General features: G+C 43.6%; 1 protein-coding gene across 1 annotated transcript; it reads right to left on the bottom strand.

Moving 5' to 3' along the window:
* Positions 1-4,988: 4,988 nt before the first annotated feature.
* On the bottom strand, positions 4,989-13,242 carry LOC127922158 (peptidyl-prolyl cis-trans isomerase NIMA-interacting 1-like). Its single transcript, XM_052505853.1, has 3 exons — positions 13,113-13,242; positions 5,598-5,708; positions 4,989-5,281 (listed from the first exon to the last, which is right to left on the bottom strand). The coding sequence occupies exons 1-3, from the start codon at positions 13,240-13,242 to the stop codon at positions 5,172-5,174; spliced, it is 351 nt and encodes a 116-aa protein (XP_052361813.1). The 3' UTR covers positions 4,989-5,171.
* Positions 13,243-13,496: the final 254 nt, after the last annotated feature.

Genomic DNA, 13,496 nt, shown 5'->3' with positions numbered 1-13,496 from the left:
TATATACAGGGGGTACCGGTACAGAGTCAATGTGGAGGCTATATACAGGGGTACCGGTACAGAGTCAATGTGGAGGCTATATACAGGGGTACCGGTACAGAGTCAATGTGAGAGGCTATATACAGGGGGTACCGGTACAGAGTCAATGTGGAGGCTATATACAGGGGGTACCGGTACAGAGTCAATGTGGAGGCTATATACAGGGGTACCGGTACAGAGTCAATGTGGAGGCTATATACAGGAGGTACCGGTACAGAGTCAATGTGGAGGCTATATACAGGGGTACCGGTACAGAGTCAATGTGGAGGCTATATACAGGGGTACCGGTACAGAGTCAATGTGGAGGCTATATACAGGGGTACCGGTACAGAGTCAATGTGGAGGCTATATACAGGGGTACCGGTACAGAGTCAATGTGGAGGCTATATACAGGGGTACCGGTACAGAGTCAATGTGGAGGCTATATACAGGGGTACCGGTACAGAGTCAATGTGGAGGCTATATACAGGGGTACCGGTACAGAGTCAATGTGGAGGCTATATACAGGGGGTACCGGTACAGAGTCAATGTGGAGGCTATATACAGGGGGTACCGGTACAGAGTCAATGTGGAGGCTATATACAGGAGGTACCGGTACAGAGTCAATGTGGAGGCTATATACAGGGGCTACCGGTACAGAGTCAATGTGGAGGCTATATACAGGGGCTACCGGTACAGAGTCAATGTGGAGGCTATATACAGGGGTACCGGTACAGAGTCAATGTGGAGGCTATATACAGGGGTACCGGTACAGAGTCAATGTGGAGGCTATATACAGGGGCTACCAGTACAGAGTCAATGTGGAGGCTATATACAGGGGCTACCAGTACAGAGTCAATGTGGAGGCTATATACAGGGGTTACCGGTACAGAGTCAATGTGGAGGCTATATACAGGGGTACCAGTACAGAGTCAATGTGGAGGCTATATACAGGGGCTACCAGTACAGAGTCAATGTGGAGGCTATATACAGGGGCTACCAGTACAGAGTCAATGTGGAGGCTATATACAGGGGCTACCAGTACAGAGTCAATGTGGAGGCTATATACAGGCCACCAGTACAGAGTCAATGTGGAGGCTATATACAGGTGGTGGTACCAGTACAGAGTCAATGTGGAGGCTATACAGGGTACCGTACAGAGTCACTGTGGAGGCTATATAGGGGTACCAGTACAGAGTCAATGTGAGGCTATATACAGGGGCTACCAGTACAGAGTCAATGTGGAGGCTATATACAGGGGGTACCGGTACAGAGTCACTGAGGCTCATATACAGGGGCCACCAGTACAGAGTCAATGTGGAGGCTTACATACAGGGGGGTACCGGTACAGAGTCAATGTGGAGGCTATATACAGGGGGTACCAGTACAGAGTCAATGTGGAGGCTATATACAGGAGGTACCGGTACAGAGTCAATGTGGAGGCTATATACAGGGGCTACCAGTACAGAGTCAATGTGGAGGCTATATACAGGGGCTACCAGCACAGAGTCAATGGGAGGCTATATACAGGGGGCACCGGTACAGAGTCAATGTGGAGGCTATATACAGGGGGTACCGGCACAGAGGCAATGTGGAGGCTATATACAGGCTACCAGTACAGAGTCAATGTGGAGGCTATATACAGGGGGTACCAGTACAGAGTCAATGTGGAGACTATATACAGGGGGCTACCAGTACAGAGTCAATGTGGAGGCTATATACAGGGGTACCGGTACAGAGTCAATGTGGAGGCTATACAGGTGGCACCAGTACAGAGTCAATGTGGGAGGCTATATACAGGGGCCACCAGTACAGAGTCATGGAGGCTATATACAGGGGGTACCGGTACAGAGTCAATGTGGAGACTATATACAGGTGGTACCAGTACAGAGTCACCGTGGAGGCTATATACAGGGGCTACCAGTTCAGAGTCAATGTGGAGGCTATATACAGGGCTACCAGTACAGAGTCAATGTGGAGGCTATATACAGGCTACCAGTACAGAGTCAATGTGGAGGCTATATACAGGCTACCAGTACAGAGTCAATGTGGAGGCTATATACAGGTGGTACCAGTACAGAGTCAATGTGGAGGCTATATACAGGGGGTACCGGTACAGAGTCAATGTGGAGGCTATATACAGGGGGTACCAGTACAGAGTCAATGTGGAGGCTATATACAGGGGCTACCAGTACAGAGTCAATGTGGAGGCTATATACAGGGGGCACCGTACAGAGTCAATGTGGAGGCTATATACAGGGGCTACCAGTACAGAGTCAATGTGGAGGCTATATACAGGGGGTACCGGTACAGAGTCAATGTGGAGGCTATATACAGGGGGTACCAGTACAGAGTCAATGTGGAGGCTATATACAGGGGGAACCTGCACAGAGTCAATGTGGAGGCTATATACAGGAGATACCAGTACAGAGTAAATGAGTCAATGGAGGCTATATATAGGGGGTACCAGCACAGAGTCAATGTGGAGGCTTTATACAGGAGATACCAGTACAGAGTAAATGAGTCAATGTGGAGGCTATATACAGGGTACCAGTACAGAGTCAATGTGGAGGCTATATACAGGGGGTACCGGTACAGAGTCAATGTGGAGGCTATATACAGGGGGTACCAGTACAGAGTCAATGTGGAGGCTATATACAGGGGCTACCAGTTCAGAGTCAATGTGGAGGCTATATACAGGGGGTACCGTACAGAGTCAATGTGGAGGCTATATACAGGGGTACCGGTACAGAGTCACTGTGGAGGCTATATACAGGGGGTACAAGCACAGAGTCAATGTGGAGGCTATATACAGGGGCTACCAGTTCAGAGTCACTGTGGAGGCTATATACAGGGGCTACCAGTTCAGAGTCAATGTGGAGGCTATATACAGGGGCTACCAGTTCAGAGTCAATGTGGAGGCTATATACAGGGGGGTACCGGTACAGAGTCAATGTGGAGGCTATATACAGGGGGTACAAGCACAGAGTCAATGTGGAGGCTATATACAGGGGCTACCAGTTCAGAGTCAATGTGGAGGCTATATACAGGGGGTACCGGTACAGAGTCAATGTGGAGGCTATATACAGGGGGTACCGGTACAGAGTCAATGTGGAGGCTATATACAGGGGGTACCGGTACAGAGTCAATGTGGAGGCTATATACAGGGGGTACCGGTACAGAGTCAATGTGGAGGCTATATACAGGGGGTACCGGTACAGAGTCAATGTGGAGGCTATATATACCACCCATATTCGTCAGGTCACATCTCACCCCCATAATGATCATATTAAATCAGGTCACATCTCACCCCCATATTGATCAGGTCACACCTCACCACCATATTGATCAGGTCACACCTCATAACCCATATTGATCAGGTCACACCTCACCACCCATATTGATCAGGTCACATCTCACCACCCATATTGATCAGGTCACACCTCATAACCCATATTGATCAGATCAAACCTCACCACCCATATTGATCAGGTCACACCTCACCACCCATATTGATCAGGTCAAACCTCACCACCCATATTGATCAGGTCACACCTCACCACCCATATTGATCAGGTCACACCTCACCACCCATATTGATCAGGTCAAACCTCACCACCCATATTGATCAGGTCACACCTCACCACCCATATTGATCAGGTCAAACCTCACCACCCATATTGATCAGGTCACACCTCACCACCCATATTGATCAGGTCACACCTCACCACCCATATTGATCAGATCAAACCTCACCACCCATATTGATCAGGTCACACCTCACCACCCATATTGATCAGATCAAACCTCACCACCCATATTGATCAGGTCACACCTCACCACCCATATTGATCAGATCAAACCTCACCACACTGACACAAATGCAGCAAACATACTGCATCTGAAAGGCCATTAAAAAGGACGGTGATCAGTGTTTAGGGGAAATGGGACATTTAATACAAACGCTTATTGAACTGAACACACAGTAGCAGCATCAGACACACACCCAACAAAATAAAAGTCCAGAGACAGGTTTACAAAATAAGAGTCCTTTAATGGTGGGAGATGAACAGATCATATGAAGTGCCTCTTGGCAGATTCAAGCTTACAAAAACACTTCCCCACATGCATACTGGGTATTGTAGTTCCCTGGAACATAGGAGATACAGTGAAGCAGTAAATGGAATGGGGGGACTACAAACATGGCAGACAGAGTGGACTGTGCCCTGACTATTGTCCCACCTAAGGGATGTTGGTAGCCATTTAAATAATCCCATGAGTCAGCCTTCTACGTGTCGGTCTCCTATGAGAGAGTATGGAACACTAGTCTACCACTAACCATCTGACATGTTATCATTGAGAGAGAATAATGCCTTGGCAAACAGAGAGGGGACACTATAAAGTAGGGGGTGGAGGGGTAATGGTCCATGTGAACACACAGACACACACTCATTCGCTCAGTCAGTCAGTCACTAACGACAGGTCTCTTATTTTCACACACACAACGATGTAGCCAAGGTAATGGGTACAGGGGATAAGGGGTTGATGGTGTCAGTGTAAAGTTGCATATAGAACAGAACGGGGGGCTTCTAAGGGAAGTAGGGAGGACAAGAGGATATTTGAGGGGGGTGGGAGATAGGAGGGGGCTTTCAGGGTTGGAGGGGTGTTCAGGCGGTATTCAGGGGTGATGGGAGTATTCAGGGGTGATGGGAGTATTCAGGGAGTATTCAGGGGGTGATTGGGGTATTCAAGGGGTGATGGGGGCATTCGGGGTATACAGGGGTGATGGGGGTATTCATGGGTGATGGGGCATTCAGGGGTGATGGGGGCATTCAGGGGTGATGGGGGCATTCAGGGGTGATGGGGGTATTCAGGGGTGATGGGGGTATTCAGGGGGTGATGGGGTATTCAGGGGTGATGGGGGTATTCAGGGGTGATGGGGGTATTCAGGGGGCATTCAGGAGTATTCAGGGGGCATTCAAGGGGTGATGGGGGTATTCAGGGGGTGATGGGGGTATTCAAGGGGTGATGGGGGTATTCAGGGGGTGATGGGGGTATTCAAGGGGTGATGGGGGTATTCAGGGGGTGATGGGGGTATTCAGGGGGTATTCAGGGAGTATTCAGGGGGTGATGGGGGTATCAGAGCCTTGTCTCTATCCCGTGCGAAGGATGACGTGAACTCCAGAATCGGTGAACACCGGACCACTCATGTCTCCCACCTTCAGAGCGAAGGACGCATCCTCAAACGGCTTCTGCATCTGACCTGAAACACACACACACCTCTATCACAACTAATGTCTCCCACCTTCAGAGCGAAGGCTTCTGCATCTGACCTGAAACACACACACACCTCTATCACAACGAAAACAGAAAACTTTGTGCCTGTCTGTGATTGCATGCTTGTGTGTGGGAGTGGATAGTATATTTTCCATTTGACCGTGTGTGTGTGTGTGTGTGTAGAATATTTTCCATTTGACCGTGTGTGTGTGTGTGAGAGTGGAGAGTATATTTTCCATTTGACAGTGTGTGTGTGTGAGAGTGGAGAGTATATTTTCCATTTGACAGTGTGTGTGTGTTACCTCTGCCGAACAGTCCCAGGTCTCCTCCGTTGCGTGCGGAGCTGCAGTCACTGAACTGAGAGGCCAGAGCCTCAAACTCCTCCTCTCCTGACTGCATCTGCTCTATGTACTCTGCAACATGTAAACACACACACCATGTTATGTAACACTTACACTACAACATGTTAACAACACACAGAGCAACAACATGTTAATAACACACAGTGCAACAACATGTTAATAACACAGTGCAACAACATGTTAATAACACACACAGTGCAACAACATGTTAATAACACACAGCAACAACATGTTAATAACACACAGTGCAACAACATGTTAATAACACACAGTGCAACAACATGTTAATAACACACAGAGCAACAACATGTTAATAACACACAGAGCAACAACATGTTAATAACACACAGTGCAACAACATGTTAATAACACACAGTGCAACAACATGTTAATAACACACACAACATGCAACAACATGTTAATAACACACAGTGCAACAACATGTTAACAACATGTTAATAACACACAGAGCAACAACATGTTAATAACACACAGTGCAACAACATGTTAATAACACACAGTGCAACAACATGTTAATAACACACAGTGCAACAACATGTTAATAACACACAGTGCAACAACATGTTAATAACACACAGTGCAACAACATGTTAATAACACACAGAGCAACAACATGTTAATAAACAACAGTTAATAACAACATGTTAATAACACACAGAGCAACAACATGTTAATAACACACAGAGCAACAACAACACGTTAATAACACACAGAGCAACAACAACATGTTAATAACACACAGAGCAACAACAACACGTTAATAACACACAGAGCAACAACAACACGTTAATAACACACAGAGCAACAACAACATGTTAATAACACACAGAGCAACAACAACATGTTAATAACACACAGTGCAACAACAACACGTTAATAACACACAGTGCAACAACATGTTAATAACACACAGTGCAACAACATGTTAATAACACACAGTGCAACAACATGTTAATAACACACAGTGCAACAACATGTTAATAACACACAGTGCAACAACATGTTAATAACACACAGAGCAACAACATGTTAATAACACAGTGCAACAACATGTTAATAACACACAGTGCAACATGTTAATAACACACAGAGCAACAACATGTTAATAACACACAGAGCAACAACATGTTAATAACACACAGAGCAACAACATGTTAATAACACACAGTGCAACATGTTAATAACACACAGTGCAACAACATGTTAATAACACACAGAGCAACAACATGTTAATAACACACAGAGCAACAACATGTTAATAACACACAGTGCAACAACATGTTAATAACACACAGTGTAACAACATGTTAATAACACACAGAGCAACAACATGTTAACACAGAGCAACATGTTAATAACACACAGTGCAACAACATGTTAATAACACACAGAGCAACAACATGTTAATAACACACAGTGCAACAACATGTTAATAACACACAGTGCAACAACATGTTAATAACACACAGTGCAACAACATGTTAATAACACACAGTGCAACAACATGTTAATAACACACAGAGCAACAACATGTTAATAACACACAGAGCAACAACATGTTAATAACACACAGTGCAACAACATGTTAATAACACACACAGAGCAACAACATGTTAATAACACACAGTGCAACAACATGTTAATAACACACAGCAACAACATGTTAATAACACACAGAGCAACAACATGTTAATAACACAGAGCAACAACATGTTAATAACACACAGAGCAACAACATGTTAATAACACACAGTGCAACAACATGTTAATAACACAGTGCAACAACATGTTAATAACACAGAGCAACAACATGTTAATAACACACAGAGCAACAACATGTTAATAACACAGTGCAACAACATGTTAATAAATACACAGTGCAACAACATGTTAATAACACACAGTGCAACAACATGTTAATAACACACAGAGCAACAACATGTTAATAACACACATGCAACAACATGTTAATAACACACAGTGCAACAACATGTTAATAACACAAAGTGCAACAACATGTTAATAACACAAAGTGCAACAACATGTTAATAACACACAGAGCAACAACATTTTAATAACACACAGTGCAACAACATGTTAATAACACATAGAGCAACAACATGTTAATAACACACAGAGCAACAACATGTTAATAACACACAGTGCAACAACATGTTAATAACACACAGTGCAACAACATGTTAATAACACACAGAGCAACAACATGTTAATAACACACAGAGCAACAACATGTTAATAACACAGCAACAACATGTTAATAACACACAGTGCAACAACATGTTAATAACACACAGTGCAACATGTTAATAAATTACACAGTGCAACATGTTAATAACACACAGTGCAACAACATGTTAATAACACAGTGCAACATGTTAATAACACACAGTGCAACATGTTAATAACACACAGTGCAACATGTTAATAACACACAGTGCAACATGTTAATAACATTACAGTAAATTAACAACATGTTAATAACACACAGAGCAACAACATGTTAATAACAGTGCAACAACATGTTAATAATAACACAGGGCAACAACATGTTAATAACACACAGAGCAACAACATGTTAATAACACAGAGCAACAACAACATGTTAATAACACACAGAGCAACAACATGTTAATAACACACAGTTAACAACATGTTAATAACACACAGAGCAACAACATGTTAATAACACACAGTGCAACAACATGTTAATAACACACAGTGCAACATGTTAATAACACACAGAGCAACAACATGTTAATAACACACACAGTGCAACAACATGTTAATAACACACAGAGCAACAACATGTTAATAGCACACAGAGCAACAACATGTTAATAACACACAGTGCAACAACATGTTAATAACACACAGAGCAACAACATGTTAATAACACACAGAGCAACAACATGTTAATAACACAGTGCAACAACATGTTAATAACATTGACAGTGCAACAACATGTTAATAACACACAGTGCAACATGTTAATAACACACAGTGCAACAACATGTTAATAACACACAGTGCAACAACATGTTAATAACACAGAGCAACAACATGTTAATAACACAGTGCAACAACATGTTAATAACACAGTGCAACAACATGTTAATAACACACAGAGCAATAACAACATGTTAATAACACACAGAGCAATAACAACATGTTAATAACACACAGAGCAACAACAACATGTTAATAAACACAGAGCAACAATAACATGTTAATAACACACAGAGCAACAACATGTTAATAACAACAGTTAATAACAACATGTTAATAACACACAGTAACAACATGTTAATAACACACAGAGCAACAAACATGTTAATAACACACAGTGCAACAACATGTTAATAACATTACAGAGCAACAACAACATGTTAATAACACAGAGCAACAACATGTTAATAACACACAGTGCAACAACATGTTATATGTATACCACAGTGCAACAACCCTAAGGCCTTATTGCCTAATTCTATACTATTTATTGCATCTTAGCCTATGTAGCTCAGGTCATCGCTCATCCATGTATTTATATGTATTTATTCTTATTCCATCCCTTTACTTAGATGTGTGTATTAGGCACAGTGTTGTGGAATTGTTAGATTACTTGTTAGATATTACTGCAGTCGGAACTAGAAGCACAAGCATTTCACTACACTCGCAATAACATCTACTAACCATCTGTATGTGACCAATAACATCTGCTAACCATGTGACCAATAACATCTGCTAACCATGTGACCAATAACATCTCATAACCATGTGACCAATAACATCTGCTAACCGTGTGTATGTGACCAATAACATCTGCTAACCATGTGACCAATAACATCTGCTAACCATGTGACCAGTAACATCTTAACCATGTGACCAACAACATCTGCTAACCATGTGACCAATTCAACATCTGCTAACCATGTGACCAATAATATCTGCTCACCATGTGACCAGTAACATCTGCTAACCATGTGACCAACAACATCTGCTAACCATGTGACCAAACATCTGAACCATGTGACCAACATCTTGTTAGCATAACCATGTGACCAATAACATCTCATAACCATGTGTGACCAATAACATCTGCTAACCATGTGACCAATAACATCTGCTAACCATGTGACCAGTAACATCTGCTAACCATGTGACCAACATCTACAATCTCCATGTGTTATGTGACCAATAACATCTGCTAACCATGTGACCAATAACATCTGTAACCATGTGACCAATAACATCTGCTAACCATGTGACCAATAACATCTGCTAACCATGTGACCAATAACATCTGCTAACCATGTGACCAATAACATCTGCTAACCATGTGACCAGTAACATCTGCTAACCATGTGACCAATAACATCTGCTAACCATGTGACCAATAACATCTGCTAACCATGTGACCAATAACATCTGCTAACCATGTGACCAATAACATCTGCTAACCATGTGACCAATAACATCTGCTAACCATGTGACCAATAACATCTGCTAACCATGTGACCAATAACATCTGCTAACCATGTGACTAATAACATCTGCTAACCATGTGTATGTGACCAGTAACATCTGCTAACCATGTGACCAGCAACATCTGCCAACCGTGTGTATGTGACCACAAACATCTGCCAACCCATGTAACCAATAACATCTGCCAATAACCGTGTGTATGTGACCAGTAACATCTGCTAACTGTGTGTATGTGACCAGTAACACCTGCTAACTGTGTGTGTGACCAATAACATCTGCTAACCATGTGACCAATAACATCTGCTAACCATGTGACTAATAACATCTGCTAACCATGTGTATGTGACCAGTAACATCTGCTAACTGTGTGTATGTGACCAGTAACATCTGCCAACCGTGTGTATGTGACCAATAACATCTGCTAACCATGTAACCAATAACATCTGCTAACTGTGTGTATGTGACCAGTAACATCTGCTAACCGTGTGTATGTGACCAGTAACATCTGCTAACCGTGTGACCAGTAACATCTGCTAACCATGTGACCAATAACATCTGCTAACCGTGTGTATGTGACCAATAACATCTGCTAACCATGTGACCAATAACATCTGCTAACCATGTGACCATTAACATCTGCTAACCATGTGACCATTAACATCTGCTAACCATGTGACCAGTAACATCTGCTAACTGTGTATGTGACCATTAACATCTGCTAACCGTGTGTATGTGACCAGTAACATCTGCTAACCATGTGACCAGTAACATCTGCTAACCGTGTGACCAGTAACATCTGCTAACCGTGTGACCAATAACATCTGCTAACCGTGTGACCAGTAACATCTGCTAACCGTGTGACCAGTAACATCTGCTAACCGTGTGACCAGTAACATCTGCTAACCGTAACCATTAACATCTGCTAACCGTGTGACCAGTAACATCTGCTAACCGTGTAACCAGTAACATCTGCTAACCGTAACCAGTAACATCTGCTAACCGTGTGACCAGTAACATCTGCTAACCGTGGTGACCAGTAACATCTGCTAACCGTGTGACCAGTAACATCTGCTAACCGTGACCAGTAACATCTGCTAACCGTGACCAGTAACATCTGCTAACCAGTGACCAGTAACATCTGCTAACCGTGTGACCAGTAACATCTGCTAACCGTGTGACCAGTAACATCTGCTAACCGTGTGACCAGTAACATCTGCTAACCGTGTGACCAGTAACATCTGCTAACCCTGTGACCAGTAACATCTGCTAACCGTGACCAGTAACATCTGCTAACCCTGTGACCAGTAACATCTGCTAACCGTGACCAGTAACATCTGCTAACCGTGTGACCAGTAACATCTGCTAACCGTGACCAGTAACATCTGCTAACCATGTGACCAGTAACATCTGCTAACCGTGTGACCAGTAACATCTGCTAACCATGTGACCAGTAACATCTGCTAACCGTGTGACCAGTAACATCTGCTAACCATGTGACCAGTAACATCTGCTAACCATGTGACCAGTAACATCTGCTAACCATGTGACCAGTAACATCTGCTAACCATGTGACCAGTGTCTGCTAACCATGTGACCAGTAACATCTGCTAACCATGTGACCAGTAACATCTGCTAACCATGTGACCAGTAACATCTGCTAACCATGTGACCAGTAACATCTGCTAACCATGTGACCAATAACATCTGCTAACCGGGTATGTGACCAATAACATCTGCCAACCGTGTGCATGTGACCAATAACATCTGCTAACCGTGTGTGTGACCAATAACATCTGCCAACCATGTGACCAATAACATCTGCTAACCATGTGACCAATAACATCTGCCAACCATGTGACCAATAACATCTGCCAACCATGTGACCAATAACATCTGCCAACCATGTGACCAATAACATCTGCTAACCATGTGACCAATAACATCTGCCAACCATGTGACCAATAACATCTGCTAACCATGTGACCAATAACATCTGCCAACCATGTGACCAATAACATCTGCTAACCATGTGACCAATAACATCTGCTAACCATGTGACCAATAACATCTGCCAACCATGTGACCAATAACATCTGCCAACCATGTGACCAATAACATCTGCCAACCGTGTGCATGTGACCAATAACATCTGCCAACCATGTGACCAATAACATCTGCCAACCGTGTGCATGTGACCAATAACATCTGCCAACCATGTGACCAATAACATCTGCCAACCATGTGACCAAACATCTGCCAACATCATGCCAACCTGCCAACCGTGTGACCAATAACATCTGCCAACCGTGACCAATAACATCTGCCAACCATGTGACCAATAACATCTGCCATCTGCCAACCTGCCAACCGTGTGACCAATAACATCTGCCAACCGTGTGACCAATAACATCTGCCAACCATGTGACCAATAACATCTGCCAACCATGTGACCAATAACATCTGCCAACCATGTGACCAATAACATCTGCCAACCATGTGTATGTGACCAATAACATCTGCCAACCGTGTGACCAATAACATCTGCCAACCGTGTGACCATTAACATCTGCTAACCGTGTGACCAGTAACATCTGCTAACCGTGTGACCAATAACATCTGCCAACCGTGTGACCATTAACATCTGCCAACCGTGTGACCAATAACATCTGCCAACCGTGTGACCAATAACATCTGCCAACCATGTGACCAATAACATCTGCCAACCATGTGACCAATAACATCTGCCAACCATGTGACCAATAACATCTGCCAACCATGTGACCAATAACATCTGCCAACCATGTGACCAATAACATCTGACTTGACATGCATGTAGTTTATCAAACTGTCTCTCACCATCTCAACACACCCAGAGACGGTCGAACATTAGATCAAATGTTGTCACACCAACTCTTTTCCCCAACTACTCACTTTGTATGAGGTCGAGGGCCTCCCTTTGGAGCGTGTGATGTTCTCCTCCTCCAGGAGGACGGGCGGCAGGTTGGTTGTGCTTCACCAGGAGGTGGGAACAACGCACCTTGTCTGGCTGCGCCACTCCCATCACCTACAATTCAATACAACTTTATTGTCCCCTCCTTCACCCACAATACAACTGTATTGTCCCCTCCCTTCACCTGAATACAACTGTATTGTCCCCTCCCTTCACCTACAATACAACTTTATTGTCCCCTCCTTCACCCACAATACAACTGTATTGTCCCTCTTCATCCACAATACAACTGTATTGTCCCTCCACTCACCTACAATGCAACTGTGTGTCCCCTCCTTCACCTACAATGCAACTGTATTGTCCCC

Source organism: Oncorhynchus keta, unplaced genomic scaffold (assembly GCF_023373465.1).
Source record: "Oncorhynchus keta strain PuntledgeMale-10-30-2019 unplaced genomic scaffold, Oket_V2 Un_contig_24762_pilon_pilon, whole genome shotgun sequence".
Taxonomy (NCBI): domain Eukaryota; kingdom Metazoa; phylum Chordata; class Actinopteri; order Salmoniformes; family Salmonidae; genus Oncorhynchus; species Oncorhynchus keta.
The sequence above is the reverse complement of the archived record's forward strand: the minus strand, read 5'-3'. Positions and strand labels throughout refer to the sequence as shown.